Genomic DNA, 19,981 nt, shown 5'->3' on the forward strand with positions numbered 1-19,981 from the left:
TTATTTATCATTATAGCAAAAGGAGGCATCTGATCCCTGGAGTGCAACATCAAAGGTTCTCAGTCCAAATCTGTTTTATATATTGTCTATGCAGTATCAAGTAGAACAGCTGTATTTCACAGCACCATTTCTTTTCAGTGCAGTAATCTAAATTACCATAGTTGACAAGATTTTACATTTCAAAAAAATGTACCATAGAGGAAGCATGGGAAATGTCAGTCTCATTTGCTTCTCATGGGAAAAAAGATCCATATCAAAAACATTAGTTTGTTTTGTTCTGATTTCACAACCTAACTCAAGACTTTCTAAATATTTAATTTGAAAATTAAACAGCTTGCATGTTTTTTGTTAATATCCCCAAATTATCTCATGGACTGAAGACTGTCTCCTACAGATTAATGTCAACTAAAATGTATATTAATAATTAATATATATTATAGTGTTTTTGATTAATATTGTATTATGCATAATACTTATTAGATATTCAGTATGTATTTATCCTTTTTTTGGTAGAGTTTCCACTTTTGTAGCTTTAAGCGCATAGTTGAGGAACTTAAGTAAATCTTTTTTTTTTAAGTGAACAATTCAATATTGAATTATGTATAATCGTTATAGCAATAATATTTACACACTAGTAATAACACAAAACATGATTTATTTATTTTTATCCAGCATGTGGGATTATTATTATTCATAATACTATTGTTGTTATTAGTATTTGTGTTTATAAGATGAGTGTTGTGCTTGTTAATGACATCTGACTGAATCCCTATTTAAAAATGGTGGAACAAAATGTCTAAATGCTTTAATCTACAAGTGCTGCATGTTAATCCTTAATCAGTGGGGAATAATAGAACTGAAAGTATATTACTGTATTAACAACTGTTTCTTTTCCTGCACCTCAGTGCTACAGTGGTAATGAAGTGTGTTGTGTCGGCGGTAGGTTAATGTAATGGCTTACATAATGCCGTTGATGACCCACAGCGGTACACTGTGTGCCGTGTTTTTTGATTCATGGACGCCTGTGCAGCAGCAGCAGCAGCAGCAGCAGCTGGTGATGAGCAGCTCCCAGTGGCTGCTGCCGCTGCTGATCCGCGGCACATGCTCAGTTATGTACACCAGACAACTTTGAAGGCTTAGCTGTGGCTGCTGAGGTCATTGCACTGGAAAAAAAAAAAAAACTAGACTGACTCCCTCCACTACACCGCCTCCATTTTGAATAGCCATGTAATAGGGGGTTCGCATAGTTTGTGTGTGTATCGCCCACTGCGCTGCGTAGTGTCAACAAGCCACATCCAAACATCCTTCGACATGGACGACCTGTTCAGTCCGCGGAGGTAACTTGATTAACTTACCCTTTACCTTTGTGTTTTAGTCGGGTGTGTATTAAATGTGTGTTTCGGTGCTTTGTAGCGCTACTTTGAGAGACGTTTGTGTGAAATAGTCGGAATGTCAGTGGTCACGAAGTTCGTGTGTGGCTAACCAGCTAGCCAAATAACAGCGTAATGTTACAGTGTCGTTAGCAGCTAGCAACACCTCCAGGAAAACGCTTATTTATTTGCTTTGATGTCGCCGACGGCGATTTGTGCGGCTATTGTAAATAACGCCAGTAAAGCAGATTAGCCGTGTGCATCGCTACAGAGATTGAGTCGCTGTCGCTACACGAACGAATGTCAACGACACGCCGTGCATGCTAATATTGGTATTTATTATTGATTGCATATTTCAACGAGGGTTAACGAGCCCAGGCGCAGCAGTCGCCCGGCCACTGGCAACTTGTTATGAGCTCTAAAGTAGCACACACTGTTCTCGTAATGGTGACCGTAAAAATTAGCAGCTCGTGTATGATTGATTGACAGTCTTGTGCGGTGGTTAGCGTCGGATTTCATTCATGTAATATAAGGAAACGTCGCAGGTCGCAGCTGAGATTGGTTCCCAGCGTTGGAGGGGCGGGATGTTGTTGTGCTGCTGAAATCACGGAGCTCTGGGAGGAGAGGAGGAGAGCTGCTCTGACAACACACAACTTCGCTCCCCGCTCATCGATTATGTGTCTGTTTACAGGCTGTGCAGCGATAATTACCTGGTAATTGACAGGTGATACGCAGCAGGCTGAGCACTTTTGACTTTGCTTTTTCGTGACACTAAACACTTTGCTGATGCCACGACTGTAATCGGAGGTGCACAGATGTACTGCACATTAGAAACTTAGGATGTTTTCTTTATCAATGTATTTTTCCAGGAGCCTGAACAGCACACAGGGCGAGATCAGAGTGGGGCCAAGTCATCAGGTAATCCCTGCTACAGTTCAAATAATATCATGTATTATATTTGAATAAAATTTGCTGGTTTATTTTGTGTTATTTAGGTAAAGACATATATATTTTTCTTTTTATCCTAGAGCCCAATGTAACACCTTTGTGTTGCAAACAAATTGCAAGAGCTTCAACAGTGTCTAAAACAATAATTTGATTATTGAAATTGTTCCAGATCAAATTTATGTGACTGCTCTTGTGCAGTGTTGCCTTATTATTTGCATGTGGTATTGTTAGGCTAGTTGTGTAAATGTGTGTCATGTGGGAAATTATCAGCTGAAACAGATAGGAAACAGATCCTATCATGTACTCTTACAAAACACCTACCAAATCTTTTTATCAAACACATAATCACACATTGTGATAACAGCAAACTGGTAAATCACTGCTGAATAATTGTTTTGCAATTTCTTATGAAGAAATTTTGCGAATGTTTAAATGAAAAATAAGCATTTGGATTATTGTTGTGTATTTCTGGCTAAACAGAAACACTAACAGTGTGCACAGCTTTTGTCCTCTTGAGGAAGTGTCAGTGTTTACTACTAGCTCCTGTCTCCTCTTGGGTTTCCCTGCAGGCCAAGCTCCCAGAGCTGCAGCCGCGGCCGGCTCCTGGTTTACAGAGCCAGACAGAGAGTGAGGAGCTGATGTGGACGCCAGGGGTCAATGACTGTGACCTGCTCATGTACCTCCGAGCTGCAAGGTCAGTGTTTACACTTTATAGCTTCAGCTCTGACAGTCTACTGTCGTGTATGAAGGCTAGTACCTTTGCAATAGTAGACAAAAATATTTCATAAGAATGAGAAGGTAAGATTCAAGATTGGATTATTGATAACTATTACAATTAAGCATTACAAATACACAGTTGCATAACAAATATTGCTTAAGGTTTATCAAAATTGATAGAATTTTAAGTTAAACTCTGATAATTTACTTTTATGTGCAGACATGTCCTTAACAGACATGCAGCAGGTATTAACTGCTTTTAACTGGAACTGTGTAGCTGCTGTTGTTCAATGCAGTGGTGGCATAGCTGTAAAGAAATAGAGAAGTGAAAACCAGGTGTGGCTCTATTAAAGATGGCTGACCGACCTTTTCACAAGGTAGTAAGACAAGTGTTACAGATGGGGAAGTACAGTATATGCAAAACAAAACCAGTTTTGGTCTGGTCACATGCATGGCAGTGTGGTTACGCTCCTGACTTAACAAGCTGCAATAAATTGTAACCAGGTCTGGGTATCTGTTATCCGGTAATTACCAGACTTTGACTGGTAAAATCTGCCGAAGTCCGGTATTTTTTAACCTCTCCAGTCAAAATGCATAATTTGAAAATATTGAAAATAGGCAATTTCCACATGTCAACAAAAAACTGAATCTTATTTTTTATGAATGTGTAGGCCTATGTGGAACAAAACTTTTTTTTTTCTCACACGGTTGCCTACTAAACTTGTCGCATGTGTTTCTCTGACAAAGCATGCACCACGCAGCAGCGGGAGAGATCGGACATGTCCAAACAAGCAAATCTTAAAAACTATTTTCTGAAACCAAACAGGTCTAAGGAGAAGGATTATAATGAGTTTTTATTGCATCTATAGCTATTTATAGCGAACTGCCATTATTTCATTTCAAGTTTGCAGCACGCCGCGTTATTAAAATGGCATGAGCCAGTCCATGTGTTTTTTGTTTGTTACATGGGATTAGGCTATATGTGCCAGTTATGCAGGGCAGTCCCCGTGAAGGAAGGTGAGACGATAAACAGACGGCTGCCGCTAAAAAAGAGAAAGAAAGACGGCGCTGCGCTCTCCAGCCGGTTCAACTGTAATTCACCTGCAGCTGTAGCAGCGTGTGTGTGTTTTATGACATTGGCAAGAAAAAGAAAAAAAACATTGTTTCAGACACTCATCAGTTAACAGTTATTAACTGGTTAACGAGCGTCAGTTATCGATTATAAAATATATTCAGAATGCACATCCCTATTTTCAATCAAAACATTATAAATTGACATGCCTTGATATCATTCTTATAGCCTACATATCATTTATCATTTTAAGCTCAATAAATTCAGATGATGACCGGAATTTCAAACATTTGTCTGGTAAATTGAAAACCTGCCGGTCACGTTGTCCGGTGCCAATTTTTTCTAGCAGAAACCCTGACCAGGTCAGACATAGTTTATGTCTAGGGATGGGTATCTAAACTGTTGTAATGTAAACAACAGCTAATTCTTCAAATCCTGAAGTATGGATGAGAACCATTGTTGTCAGTTCTGCTGTCAGAAATGAATAAAATAGACTTCCTGTTCGTTACTGTGACATAACAGTTCCAGCACACATTTTATCTCACCGACTCTTTGTTTGATAAAGACATTCATCCATGAATGATGCATTTTCTCTCGTCCCAGCCAGAAGAGAGACCTCTCTTTGTCTTGCTCTCGCTTCCTCTCTGTCTCTCTCTCTCTGACCCTGTGTGTGAGGAGCAGGGCAGCTCTGTTTTATACGCTTATAGCACACACACACACACACAGCTCTGAATGTCCACGGCAGAGTGAGCTAAACGTTGTGAAGCGTGGTTAAGTCTTCTTTTGTATCTAAGAGCTGAAACATGAGCGATCTGAGGAAACGTCCAGTCAAAGTCCATCATATACAGCAGCAGAACCAAACACATCCCTTTTTCATCACGGTAATCATGTTTATTTCATTCAGGGCTTCCAACACGTTTCTCCATTGTCAGCCTTTGTGTTAATTGAATTTTTAAAAAAAGTGTTTAAACATAACCTGGTTATTGACCTGATTTCTCAAAAGTGGGGCAAGGGAATAGAAGAGAGACATGGTTAACACTGCTGCAGAGACCGAGGACTGTATTGATGACAATTTCAGAAACATCCCTGGGAATCAGATTAACATTGAACCAGGAAAGCGTAAAACACAGTTTGACTAATGATTGTATCTGACATCAGATCTGTGTTGTGTGTATGTTTCCAGGAGCATGGCGGCGTTTGCAGGGATGTGTGACGGTGGATCCACAGAGGACGGATGTTTAGCAGCCTCCCGCGATGACACCACCCTCAACGCCCTCAACATGGTGTGGAGCAAATTAATCCTACTCATTCATTCCCCATTTATTTTAAAGACCCCCTAAACCAAAAATGCCCTTTTTGAAATTATTAACATGTCAATTTAGTGTGTGGGCTCTGCTACAAGGCATTTCAGCAGCAAAATTGCTAATCCACGCCATAACAGAGCTTTTTAGACTTGAAAATGCAGTTTCAAAACCAGAGTCTGAAAAAACTGGATTCAGTTTTTCAAATTGGAGTCAGTTTTCATGCGTCACGAAACTAGCAACCAATCCAAGTGATTTTGTTGTTCACTGTGATGTGATCTACTTACACAGCTAGATGTTCAAGTTGTTATCATTAGTTGCCGTGGCCCAGAGGTTTAGTCGCCACCTTTAATGCGGTAGACCAGGGTTTGAACCCCCCTGGAATAATGATGCATTTGCATACTCATGAATATTCATAGAATCTGGATTTTTCAATGAGGGAGAAATAGTAGCCCTGTTTTTAGCCTATTTGGGAGCTTTTTTAAACAACTTTTTTGTGGGAAAGCAATTTTAATCAAAAAATAGTCATAGCAGAGCATTTTTTTTTACAAACTTTAAAATGCCTCTTTAGGGGTACTTTAAACAACAGCGATATCGTATTTCAGGTTTACAAACACGTTTTTTTTCTTCTCTCTATTCCAGCTACATGCAAGTCATTATGATGCAGCAAAAGCTCTTCAGCGACTGGTCAAGAAGCCTCTGCCAAAGCTCATTGAGAAATGCTGGTCGGAGGGTGATGTGGTGAGACGTCTTTTGCTTGTAACACAGCACTGAAGGTCAGTGCTGATAGTGTGTTTGTTTGTCACTTGTAGTTTGTGCTGGGGAGTGTATATAAAATACTTTTTATTGAAGAATGTACAAAAGAGTATACATCATATCCATCATTTCCCCCCTTTTCTACCCTTCCTGCATAGTGAAGGCATACAAACACAAATTCACTTATACATGTGCAAGGAGGTAAGGAGAAATGAAAATATTGATGATTAAATGGGGGGGAAATGTGTCTTATGTATTAGAAATAAACTGAACATAGTCAGCTGTGCAGTTTGTAAATAAATGAACAGATTAGATCTTTCACAGTTATTGGCTGCTATTAAAACAGTGATGGCAGTAAAACAGCGTTTTGAAAACCCACTTCCTCAAAAAGCTTATCAGTCAAGTACCTTCATGTTGGGTTTGACAAATGCTGCCGTCCTTAGTGTATCAGGGACAGGAAGAGCAGCCACAAGAACTTCCTCCTTCTGAACACCTCCAAAGAGATGGTCATCAGCGTTTGGAGGTCCAGGCCCGCTCCTCAGCGAGACAGTGTTAAGATTTGTCGCATATACATGAATACTTAGTTGGACTGGACTGGTCCCTGAACATGGAGGCCACTGGAAGGAGCTGCGCCAGCTCTTTCTCAGGAGGTTCTTCAGACTGTACGGCACCTCAGCCAAAGGAGGGGGCTCATTGAGAGAGAGCTAAACTTTAAATATCCTCCTGTCCGGTACAGCATCCTAAATGTAATGTTATCTAATCACACTTTCCATCCCTTTTCTCCACAGAAACATTTCATCAAAGGCCTGAGACAATATGGAAAGAATTTTTTCCGCATCCGGAAAGACTTTCTACCCAGCAAGAAGACTGTAATTCAACCTCTTGTTTTTATATATCACAGACCAATTTGTAAAACATACACTGATTCACAGGTGTGACTCCTGTCATTCCTGAAAGTCTTGTCTGCTTTATCACCAGGGAGAGCTGATCACTTTCTATTACCACTGGAAGAAAACTCCCGAGGCCGCAGGAACAAGAGCCTATCGACAGCAACGCCGGCAGCCGTCCTCTCGCAAGGCCAAGACTCGCTCCGCTGCCGCTCCAGTAAACACTCCGTCGAGAAATTATTCAGGTGAGCAGAAACGATGAACCTCAGACGTGCCTCGCTGTTGTGCGTAGTAGCGTCTTATCTAAACTGATCTTCTCCTTTGCAGTGGACGTGAGTTCTGCCAGCGAGGATGATCTTGATAGTGAAGACAGCGAACAGGACATCAAAAGCTGCAGCCACTGTGGTTCAACAAGTGAGTACAAGAGCGTGTGGTTTATCAGCCTGGGCAGCGTGCAGTGGTTTATTTATGTAAGACAAGTGTTTAGTGTGGTGGAAAACTTGTTTGGAGTACAACCATGTCTAATAATGTGATGGTTGAAAGTAACACTTGATTGATTGATTGATTGATTGATTGATTGATTGATTGATTGATTGATTGATTGATTGATTGATTGATTGATTGATTGAGGAAAAGAAAGACAAATAATTTCTTCTATTAACACTTAACATCTTGATTTACATGTGTAAAAAGGAGTATGTACCTAGAAGTGTCTATTTCTAAGTATATTATATACAGTATATACCGGTATTATGGGAAGGGAAGAATTAGGGTGCTTTCACACAGGAATTTTTAAAAATTTTAGTTCTCAGAGTTTCATTTTAACAATTAGGAGTGTAAATATGTGTAAGTACATAATATATACATGTATTGTATTTCTTAAAGTAACATTGCGGAGTTTTTCGGCCTTAAAATAATGTTTCCAGACTCATTGCAATGGTAGAAAAATGGTTAATAGGATGAATGGTGCTGCCGCCGCAGCCTGAGCCGGGTCGCGTCGGCTGAAACTGCACTATGTAACTTCCCTGCACGGGTACGAAATAGAGGCTGACATTTTATCGGGATTCCCGCGGGACACGGGATTCGAGAGTCAATTTATTTTGAATCACGTGATCGGGACGTGACGGGAAAAAATGTAAACGGGAGTGAACGGGACCGGGAGTCAAAGCGCGACATTCAAAGAAGCACAAGCCAGGCAGTGCTACGGATGGTGCGCTCAAAACGGTCCAAAAGTTTTAAGTGTGTGGACTGATGCACACTGCACAAATCAACATACCGGTAGGGAAACGTTTTCGGCCAGTCAGACTGACTCAGAGGAGTCAGCTGATGCGGCGGCGGCGGCGTAATCTCCACCTCGCATTAAACAGCTGATGCACACTGCACACCCTCAGTGATCACTGTCGTGGCTACGTAGCGGTGTGTAACCTGTGTAAATCAACATACCGGTAGGCAATTAAACGTTTTCCGCCAGTCAGAGGAGTCCGTTGATGCGGCGGCGGCGTAATCTCCACCTCGCATTAAACAGGTGATGCACACAAGCGAAATATAAAGAAAGAAAAAGAGAAAGAGGGAGAGAGAAAGGACGAGGAGGGCATTCATTATCGCTAATTGAAATAACAAAACAAGACGGTAGACGTGTTGACGCCACATCTACCGTCTTGTTTTGTCTGTCATCCAGCCTGCAGTGCGCTGAGAAGGGGGGGGGGGGGGGATCTGTGTCTGTCAACACAATCGTTTAGGCATGATGACTGTGTTCATAGAAAAAATTAGGAACAGGACGGGTTCGGGAGTGATTTATTCGGGATTTGAACGGGACAGGATTTTTTTTGGACTTTGTCACGGGACCGGGACGGGACGGGAATTTTTTTGCGGGAGCGGGACGGGACGGGATTGAAAAAACACTCCCGTGTCAGCCTCTAGTACGAAACACTGCCCCCCCTCCTCCCCCCTCCCCTCTGCGTCGAGGGAGAGACGTGGTGGGTAAAAGCGAAACTACGGTTCTCCTCCGGTCGTCGTCGCCGTTGTCGCCGCCGCCGTTGTCGCCGCCGTTGTCGCCGCCGCCGCCCCCCCTCCCCCGACCACCCGCCACACAGTCTCCTTGCAAACATGTGGGAAATACTGTCGTTTATTAATGGGAATAAACGCTGGATGCGCTCGCTGTTAAGTTTCGTTTTCGCTTTTCCCCCCAGACGATAGCGCTTCTCAACCAGATGGTGGAAGCACTGCGCTGAAACTCCGCAATGTTGCTTTAATGTCGCAATATACTGTATATTGCAGAAATAAATATATCAGGGGAAGACGTACAGTAGACACACGCACATCATGTTACCAGGTGCTGAGTCCAAAAAACATGATCAAAAAGAGAGAAAGAGACTCGCAACACTGTAACTGCTCCCAATAAAAAAATTGAACTTTATTCTGTCATAATATAAAGCGGACAACGTTTCATCAGGTCACTCGGGAAAAGAAATATATCGCAATGTTAATATTGTGCAGCCTTAATATACAGTGTATGTACAGCTATATATACACACACACACAGTTGATTGTTTCTATACAATATATAAATGCAATTCATATAGATATACCTATTTATGCCATAATATCTCTGTATTAACTTTGTCTGATATATAAACACATATGCATATCCGTATAAATACAAACACACACTTACACCAAGGTCATTTTTCTCCAACAGGTTCTAAAGATTGGCACCAAGGTGGAAGAGATAACCCGTTGCTGTGCACGTCTTGTCGCAACTATGAAAACAAACATGGATGTCTGCCAGCAGCCCCAAAATCTGGAGGTGCTCCGTTCATGTTCAAACCTGTGAAAGAGGAAGAGGAGGTGAACAGCAAGCACGCCATGAGAACACGGCGGAGCAGAGCACCTGTAAGCCTGAAGCTGGCAGATCAGCCACACTGTCGTCTTTGTTGCTATGGACAGCTACTAGCGGATGTTTGTGCAGATGTCAGATTTGAGTGTGTTTTTCCACGGTTTTGCCGGGGAAAATATTTTGTAAATGATGACAAACATTTTTCCCCCTTGCCTGCATTTTAACACTATCAACCTGTGGCTGTTTCCACAGCAGCTGTCGTCTTTAAGAAGCGGCCACAGGAGGCTCACAGGCTCCCCCACCAGTGAGGAGCAGCAGTCCAGTAACCAGCCCTCCCCCAGCGGAGTGACCTCCAGCTCTCTGAGATCGTCCTCTACCGACAATAAGAATGAATCTACTAAGAGGACGAACAAGGTAAACATGATCCACACTAACATCCATGTACCAGTATGACGTTGTTGTTTGAGACCAGCTTGAGTCTCTGAGCATGTACACTATCCTTTAAAAGATGCTATTTGGTTGCAGTAGTCCGTGTACAGTCCATGAGGTTTGTGCTCATAGTCATGAGTCATAATCATCATCTTCCATCAGTAATAAACAGTGCTGTGTAAATCTCAAATTGTATCCACAGAAGGTAAAAGAGGAAGTAACGTCACCAAAGACAACCAAACGTGTACGGGAGAGTCCTGCTCAGGAGACTGAAAAGGTTTCGTCTAAAAGGCCCAAGACACAGGTGAGGGGCTGACATTTCAAATTCATAGTTTATTGTCCCTGAGGGGAAATTCATTTCCACAGTTAGTTAAAAGAATAGTTCAACATTTTGGCAAATTTGCCTATTGCCATAATCCCTATAGTCATACGGGTATAGGTTAAAGGGATAGTTCACCCTAGAATGATATTTCGCTCATTATCTACTCACCCTCATGTTGACTAAGGGCTGGAAGAATTTTCAGAGTCCACCGTCCCTTCTCTGAGTTACAGGGGGTCTTGGCGTAGCAGTGCATTTCAATGCAACGGTTGCAAAGGGACACCAGAGCTCTTCGTAAAAAAACACACACAAAAAAACATCCAAATACCTCCATGATGCTCGTATGTAATGTCCGTCTTGTGCTGAAGCCCCAAATTGCGTAATTGTCCCGAAAAAAATTAAATAAGTCTATATTTTAAGCTTGTTTGTAGCGGAAGCTTCTCGAAGCTCCTCTTCCTGGTCCGTCCAAATCTCGCGTGATTCGCAGTAACCGCACTGACGCCGGCGCAAATCACGCGAGATTTGGACGGACCAGGAAGAGGAGCTTCGAGAAGCTTCCGCTACAAACAAGCTTAAAATATAGACTTAATTTTTAATTTTTTTCGGGACAATTACACAATTTGGGGCTTCAGCACAAGACGGACATTACATACGAGCATCATGGAGGTATTTGGATGTTTTTTTGTGTGTGTTTTTTTACGAAGAGCTCTGGTGTCCCTTTGCAACCGTTGCATTGAAATGCACTGCTACGCCAAGACCCCCTGTAACTCAGAGAAGGGACGGTGGACTCTGAAAATTCTTCCAGCCCTTAGTCAACATGAGGGTGAGTAGATAATGAGCGAAATATCATTCTAGGGTGAACTATCCCTTTAATTACCTTTAATATCAGTGCAAGCTGTTTTTAGATCGGCGGGGCAGGGACGCGAGCTGCTCAGCTAACGCAATGGAGGCTCGTGGTATTTTCGATTTAGTGACGCATTGGCACTACGGCTCAGAACAAACATAGCTATACAAACAGAATTCAATTTTTTTTTTTAAATGAGAACATTCGAAGGTGGAAACTGGCGTTCGAACGTGTGCCGTGATGCAACTTAACGTCGTGCGTCACAACGTTCGGGGGAGTAAACACGTTGATAAAACAAACACTTGTTGTTGTGCGAGACGTAGAGTGCAGCTTCAAATTTACGAGCAGAGTTTTTTGAAGTGCTCGTATATTCGGCTGGGGTGGTGCACCTACGTGTTTGCACACTTTTTAAAATGTTTTTAATCAACCCCTCTGCAGACCACTTGCGTGCCGATCACGGATCAACTGATCCGTTGCACCACCACTTATAATATTTCGATTTCTCTTCTTGAAGTTTTATACTGAGTTGGTAAAACCTAAGTGTGTTGCAAATGTTACATAACAGATTTGGTTGGAATGCCCTTTAGTGGACGTGGGACGTGATGATAATCTGGTTTAGGTTATAATAAGTAAGTAAGTACAACTTTATTTATCATAGTACGCGTACACAGAGTGCTGAAAAAAAACACTCAATCACACAAACAGTATAAAACACATTTGGAACCCAAACCGTTTAGATATGTACAATGTACAGTGGTAAATCAGCAGTGGGAAAAAACTCCTATCAATTAAAGGCTTGTCTGTATAGATAATGACCTAAAAAAGAACATTAAAAATTCAAATATTTAACATAAGAAGCGTTAGAAATTCAAATCTGATTTTGGGGGAGGATCAACAACCCCAGTCGGCACCACATGATCCAGATGTGTTTGCTCTCCCAGGAACCCCAGGGCTCCCGGTCGGAGGGAGAGGCCGAGAACGAGGAGGAGAGCTCTTCAGAAAGCCGCAGCGCTCAGGACGACGGCAGCAGCGACACCAAAGACATCGACCAGGACAACCGCAGCTCCTCCCCCAGCATCCCCAGCCCCCAGCAGGGCAACGAGAGCGACTCGGACTCGTCGGCTCAGCCCAACGGAGTCCCGTCGGAGCCCGCCGCCGCGCTGGCCGACACGCCGGCACAGCAGCAGCAGCCCCCCCCCTCACAGGGTCCCAACATCACTCCTCAGCACTCGGCCGATCCGGCTCACAGCCCCCCTCCTCCCTCTCCGGACCCCCCGCAGCCGGCCGCGGGTCAGGCCCCCGTCACGGGGGGTCAGAGCGGCCGACCGCAGCCCGCCCCCCACTCGCTCTCCGCCCCCCCCCCTCTGCCGGCGGCCCTGGGTCCAGACTCACCTCTTCTTCCGGCGTTTCAGGTCCCACCCGCTCTCAACCCGGCGCAGCGACCCCCACCCTTCTTCAGGGAGTCGCAGCTCCCTCAGCCTCCTCTGTCTGGTCCACAAATCAAGCCCCCCCCCACCACCCCCATCCCACCGTCACACAAACAGCTACCACACCAGTCCGCCACCCCGTTCCCCCAAATGCCCTCCAACCTCCCCCCTCCGCCTGCTCTGAAGCCCCTCACCTCTCTGCCCAACCAGCACCCTCCAGGCGCCCCCCCTCCCCCCCTGCAGCTCATGCCACAGCCGTTGCCCATGCAGTCGCTCCCCACCCAACTCCCAGTCATCTCTCAGGTGCCCACCCACCACGGAAAAAGCGTCACTTTGTCTCACCCCCCCGCCACCGCCGCTGCAGCAGCGTCGCACCCCCTCACCTCGGTAACTTCTTCTTCTATGGGCCCGGTCCCGAGCCTCCAGCCATCCTTCCTGCCTCTCCCTCTGAGACCCTCCCCCACCAGCACAGCGGGGGGGTCACACATTCAGATCAAAGAGGAGCCACTGGACGAGATGGAAGAGGCAGAGAGCCCGCCGTCTCCCCCCAGGAGCCCCTCGCCAGAGCCCACCGTCGTCAACGTGGCCAGCCACGCCAGCCAGTCTGCACGGTGAGACAACTCAGCTTCGCATCACTACTTAACACAACATCTGACTGAAGCAGCCTGTGTGCATAACGTACAGCCTGAACTGCACTACAAAGCCCGTCAAACTGTTGTCTGTCTGTTTGTTGTTGCCACCATATTGATTTTATGTTAAACTTGTTTTAACTTCAGCTCTCATTTGGTGCTTGAAATGTCATTCGAACTGACTATAGACATGATGTTCAAAATAGGGTTGGGTGGTATCCGAATGTTGATATTGTTAAACCTCCACATTCTACCATGGTATATGGTATTACCTTGGCCAATGTCACCAAAGTGTCATTCAGAAAGGAAATAGCCACCAAACACCACATAAGAATACTGAAACAATAACTAAACATGTACATTACCAACATGAACAACTTTTATTAACAACAAATAGCTTCTAACAAAATGTGGACGGCGCTGCTTCTCCAGCAGCTGCACAGAGGAGCTCTGCTGCTCCTCTCTCCTCAGCTGCTGTTTGGCTGCACGTCGTCTCTATAACATGAGTTCAGCATCAGAAGGTCGAACCTCCATCGGAGCGCTGATCAGCTGATCACACCGGATGTGGCGCTGCTCAGATGTAGCAGCGTCTCTATGTGTTTTTATAACATATGCAAAAAAAAGTCGGCACAAGCCTACAAGACACACATGATAACCATGGCAATATAGTGCCTTAAATCTAGTCAAGGTTTTTGCAGAAGTTGAGTTTCTTCTTTTCCTCCATCTCTTCTCTGAAGCATCACGTGACCACGTCACATCCATCAACTTTATCAAACATCTTCCCAAAGTAAAACATGATGCTATTGGAGCAAAACTGAAAACTCAACCACACACATGTAGATGCCGGACATACACTTATTATTTAGGCTGAAAAATGAATTGTATTTAGTAGGTAATATATCAGGGCCCTATATGAGTGCACTGCAAGTCTTTTTTTAATGATGATAATGAAACTGATACTGTTGCTATTTTAAGATACCGTCGTATACCTTATTACACTGCATCAAATGCAGGTGGAAGTGACTTCATATTCATCACAATGTAAATCAGTGTGAGGGGAAAAAAACAACAATGAAAGTCATCTTCTTCTGCACAGTTCACAATCTCTCCTCTGCCATGTTGTGTGAACGAAATCTGAGACAGTATTGTTTTCTCCTTCAGGTTTATCAAACACTTGGATCGTGGCTACAACTCCTGCGCCAGAACAGACTTCTTCTTCACTCCTCTGTCATCGTCTAAGCTGGCCAAGAAAAGAGAGGAGGCGGTGGAGAAGTCGAGGAGAGAGGCCGAACTCAGCGCTCGACAGGAGCGAGAGCGGGAGAAGGACAGAGAGCGAGAGAGGGAGAGGGAGGCGGACAGAAATTCTGTGAGTGAAACGTTCTTTGATTCTTTTTCTCCAAACGCCTCTCCGCCCGTTATCTCACGCTCCGTCTCTTGCCTCCAGAGAGCCAGCAGCTCCTCTCACGACAGTCGGATGAGCGAGGTCCAGATGACGGCCCAGAGCCACGGGCGCCCCTCCTTCGAGCAACCGCCCACCACCGTAGCCGCCGTGCCCCCGTACATCGGCCCCGACACGCCCGCGCTCCGCACCCTGAGCGAATACGCCCGACCGCACGTCATGTCCCCCACCAACCGGAATCATCCTTTCTACGTGTCCCTGAGCCCCGGCGACCCCCTGCTGGCCTACCACATGCCGGGCCTGTACAGCGCCGAGCCCAGCCTGAGAGAGCGCGAGCTCCGGAACCTCAGAGAGAGAGAGCTCCGCGAGAGGATGAAGCCCGGCTTCGAGATGAAGCCCCCCGACCTGGAAACCTTGCACCCCTCGGCCAACCCCATGGAGCACTTTGCCAGGCACGGCGCTCTGGGTCTGCCCCACATACCCGGGCCCCCCCACCCGTTCGCGCAATTCCATCCCGGGCTGAACCACCTGGAGCGGGAGAGGATGGCGCTGGCCGGACCCCAGCTGCGCCCGGAGCTGAACTACGCCGAGCGCCTCACCGCCGAGAGGCTCCACGCCGAGAGGATGGCCTCCGTGGCCACCGACCCCGCCGCCAGGCTGCAGATGCTCAACGTGACGCCGCATCATCACCAGCACTCTCACATCCACTCGCACCTCCACCTGCACCAGCAGGACCCACTGGGCCAAGGTGAGATCGGACTCGTGTTGTTCAGAAGTGAGTCAGCAGTGAAACATCTGGTGGTGGGAAGTTGAGTTTAATTTCCATCTTATTTCTTCACACAGGTTCAAGTCCTCACCCTTTGGTGGACCCTTTGACCACAGGACCACGTTTGGCCCGATTCCCCTTCCCCGGTGGCCCCATCCCCAACGCTTTACTCAGCGACCTTCCACATGATCATGAGATGCTGCGTCACCCATTGTTTGGTATGTAAAGTGACATGCTGACACTAAATGATTCTTCTAGCAGTTGATATTTTCTTTAAAGAATTACTTAATGTTTCTGTGCTACTTAAAAAGGTAGAGTCTGGAGGTTTGTTCGTTGCAGTTTGTAAACAAAACATTCAAACTAGGCCGCTCCTCTCGGGCTCAACTGTGCAGCCTCCTCCTTGACAGCAGCAGCAGCAGCAGCAGTTGTCAGGACCACAAAGAACAGGAAATAAAGTCTGAATGAAGCGCTCAAGCGGCCACCAATGTGGGTGACCCGGCCGTCACCCACATTGGGAGCCTCAAGAATTATGCTGTAATGAGTAAGAGGGCCGCTGTGCTGAGCTGGGGTGAGCTGGGAACCGGGTGCTAGCGATGGATGCTATCATCTCCGTGGCACCGCTACTTCACGACACAATCGGACCCCGTAAACAGTAAAGTTAATCTCTTGTTTATGACAGATACGACTACACACAATACACACATCGTAACACGTGTATGGTAATCCATCGATCCACTGATTGATTATCAAAGGCTTCAAATGCATGGCAAAACAGCGGCCGTGACCAGTCTTGCAGATTCGCTAAATGATGCAATTATAAATTGATGAAAGTCGTATTTTGATCAACATTATGTTTCAAATTAATTATTTCACTCGTAAACCGTGTAATAAGCGGGATAATGTATAGCTGGTCGGTTGTTAACCCCCTTCAGGTTGTATGAAACCGTTCCATACACTCTGTCTGGGTTGATTCTCCATAAGCGCTTTGGGTATCGTGAAAAGCGCTATATAAATGTAAATTATTATTATTATTATTATTATTATAACAACCTCCGAACTATACATTATCCCTTACATATATATAGTTTTAATATTTTTTAATGCAAGAAAGTAACCATATAGATCCCCAGAATGTGACGATGATGATCTCTGTTCCTTCTATAGGAGCTGCATACCCACGAGAGCTGCAGGGTCCAATTCCACAGATGTCTGCTGCTCACCAGCTCCAAGCCATGCACGCTCAGTCTGCAGAGCTGCAGAGGATGGCAATGGAGCAGCAGTGGCTGCACGGGCACCACCTGCATGGAGGCCCCCTACCAAGTCAGGAAGATTACTACAGGTGAGGCCTTTTCAATGGTGCATCAAACAAATACTTTTTGAAGATTACTGTCAGTCTTCCCCCTCAAAGATACTGTTAGTACAAGATAAAGCCTAACATCAGTCTTACTCTGTTTGGCTCATTTGCAGTAAAAACTTTGAAAAAAAAGTAACTTTTACTCTTCAGGAATTAATTTCTGTAACTGTAAAACAAATGAAGCACTGAATATAATCGATCAATCAATGTTTATTTCTATAGCCTTTTACAACAGCCCAAAGGGTGACCAAAGTGCTTTACAATAAAAAACAATAAATTAAAGCAGATATCAGTGGAATGTTTTTGTTAATATAAGTCCTAAATAGTCCTATTTTCCGTCAGCAATCACTTACATGAAGTATTTCAGCCTAAACACGAGTCTCTCCGTCACTCTGCTCTGCTGTAACCCGAGGAGAAAATTTTCCTTGTGGGATACAAGTGTTATCCAATGAGGGGAGAGAACGGCATGAAGGGCTGTGTGTGCAGCCAAGGGATGCGCGTGAATGTGGTGACGTAGCACGAGGACCAATTGATGCCTGACAAGGGCGGGGGCTGCTAACTCATGGTGCGTTCAAGGAAACTCGTACTTTGTGTTTTTCCTTCCTGTGAAGTCATACCAGTTCGATCTGGTACGAGTTCACGGGTCGGAAGTTACGAGTGGCCGTTATAGGGAACTTTCACAGACAACAGGACGGTAAAAACACGAGCTACGGGTTACCTGGAACGCTACCAAGTCGTAGTTGTGACTTGAAGCTGTAACTTACGGTTTCAAAAGCCTGCCTTGAACACAGCATTAGCCGAAACGGCCGTGCCGCTGTTATCTGCTTTAAGTTTAAAAAGTGTATAGTAGGCTTGCTTAATAATTCCTTGTCTTAATCCATTACATTATATTTTCAATGTCAAAGCTCCAAACAGCCCACACCACATCTCTTGATTTAGGTGCACCATCATTTTGTTACCACATTGTGTTAGAAACTTAAAAGAAATTAAGAGTAATAAACAAAATAACATCATAATGTACCAAAAAAGAAAACATCAGTTTTTAGTGTGAAGAGCTTCTCTCGAAATTTACTCTTATTTCAAAATCACAAGTTTTCTGCTCTTCAGATGACCAACCGTCCTCCTCCCTCGCTCTCATTAAAGCTCTATGTTGCTGTTGCAGCTCTGTGGTTTTTGGTTGTGGTTGTGTAATGGTTTGTAACCAACATTGCACTCACTGTTGCTCAGATCATGTAAACTGTGACAACACACTGCACAATGTTTACTCATGTTTGTTTGTGTCTTTTGAAGCCGTCTGAAGAAAGAAGGTGACAAGCCATCTTGAGTGTCAGGTGGTGCATGCCCTGAGACCCTACACTTATACTCGATAGAATACTGTGTACCTTTGAGACTGTAAGAGAATATTTGTGTGTCAATGTTTTTTCTTTTAATATATTTTAGAAGATACTTTGTGGATCTTTATGTGCATTCCTCCTTCAGCACTTAATGGGACTGTCAAAGTCTGTCTGAGATTTTCATATCACTTAAGACTTTATACTAGTTTTTCTTATCAAAACAATGAACAATCTCACTCGTTCACGTGAGATTTAAAGTGACAGATTTTCTCTAACTAACTGTAAAACTGTTTGATATGCAGTGATTTAACCTTGCTTAAAATACAGCTCTTATAACTGATATGAAAACAGACTGACTTTGGTGTTAAGATGAAATATACCTATGATGATTTCTAAATGATTTCCTTGTACAGAATGACCTTTAAATCAGTGTTTAAATGATTGTAATGACCTAGCATGACGCAGTCTTCAGTTTCCACCAAACTAGAGTAGCAAGTTGCATTGTGGTGTTTAGACTCTGAAAGTGTAGTAGAGGTTGGTTTTACCCCTAAATCTGCTAAATATTTGTCTAAATCCTAAAGTTTTATATATCAAGATATCTTTTCACAGTATAACCGAAGCTTTTATTCACTCATTTTTAAGATTGTAAATATTACATGGCTCACATTATTCTATATGAATGAGTACTATTGATATAACAGTAGATGTGAACACCTGACCCCCTGATTCAGCACGATAGCAGTAAATCATAAGCTAAAAGCAGTATATAGCACTATAGGTGAGGTAAGGATTAATTGGACCATGATCTGTCACTACAGACAGAACCTTTTATTGGAACAATTCATTTTGATGACAAAATGTTTTTTTTCTTTTGACATTACAATGAAATTTTAAAAATAACTGCTCCAAAAATTCAATATTTATGTGATATATCAAAGTGTATCCATTGCATATTTATTTCAATAAATATTTCTGCAGTGACACCTTATCTACTGTGCATGTGGAGTTCTTCTATGTGGAGATGGAACAACTTAAAGGGATATTTCAACATTTTGACAAATTCGCCATAATCCCTATAGTCTCTAGCAGAGCAGAGACGTGAGCTGCTCAGGGCTATGCTATGGAGGCTAATGGAATTTCTTGGTTTCCCTCATCAAACTCATCAAATACACAATCCCACAACTCCAAAACGCACATTCACCACGCTATGAGATAGTAATGGAACGTACGAGACAGAGTTGTTTTTAAGATAAATGCAAAGCTGGTGTTGTGCCGAAAAGAGACTACTTGCCGAAAAACTGCCTCAGACGGAAACACGCATCAATGGTTTTGCATGAATTTACCTCAAAAACAACTCAGTCTCGTAACGTTCCGTTATTATCTCATAGCGTGGTGAATGTGCAGGTCACAACTTGTGCATGAGAGCGTTTTGGAGTTGTTGGATTGTGTATTTTGAAATGTAGAAATATCCCTTTAATACAGTAGTACATCAGGCCAGTGCTACACACACAAATTTAACAGAGATGAGAGTTATAGTCATGGTTTTATTGCATTACATCACCAAAACTTTCATAAATGGAAATATAACAAGAG

The 19,981-nt window shown here is 43.9% G+C and overlaps 1 protein-coding gene across 2 annotated transcripts; it reads left to right on the forward strand.

Annotated features, from left to right (window-relative positions):
• The first annotated feature begins 1,006 nt into the window (after window positions 1-1,006).
• Window positions 1,007-19,376, forward strand: rereb (arginine-glutamic acid dipeptide (RE) repeats b). Of its 2 annotated transcripts, none has more exons than XM_085777291.1 (17): window positions 1,007-1,337; window positions 2,240-2,288; window positions 2,888-3,012; window positions 5,291-5,390; window positions 6,051-6,149; window positions 6,953-7,033; window positions 7,143-7,296; window positions 7,379-7,465; window positions 9,750-9,943; window positions 10,140-10,301; window positions 10,519-10,620; window positions 12,421-13,517; window positions 14,697-14,901; window positions 14,980-15,682; window positions 15,778-15,918; window positions 16,865-17,039; window positions 18,345-19,376. In XM_085777291.1, exons 1-17 carry the CDS (start codon window positions 1,312-1,314, stop codon window positions 18,376-18,378), a joined length of 3,534 nt encoding a protein of 1,177 aa, XP_085633417.1. In that variant the 5' UTR covers window positions 1,007-1,311; the 3' UTR covers window positions 18,379-19,376. The 2 variants fall into 2 exon arrangements, with proteins under 2 accessions (XP_085633417.1, XP_085633419.1); XM_085777293.1 differs by having other exon boundaries at window positions 1,096-1,337; window positions 10,143-10,301.
• Window positions 19,377-19,981: the final 605 nt, after the last annotated feature.

Source organism: Trachurus japonicus, chromosome 5, assembly GCF_045865225.1.
Source record: "Trachurus japonicus isolate A0001 chromosome 5, Traja_1.0".
In the NCBI taxonomy this organism is placed as follows: domain Eukaryota; kingdom Metazoa; phylum Chordata; class Actinopteri; order Carangiformes; family Carangidae; genus Trachurus; species Trachurus japonicus.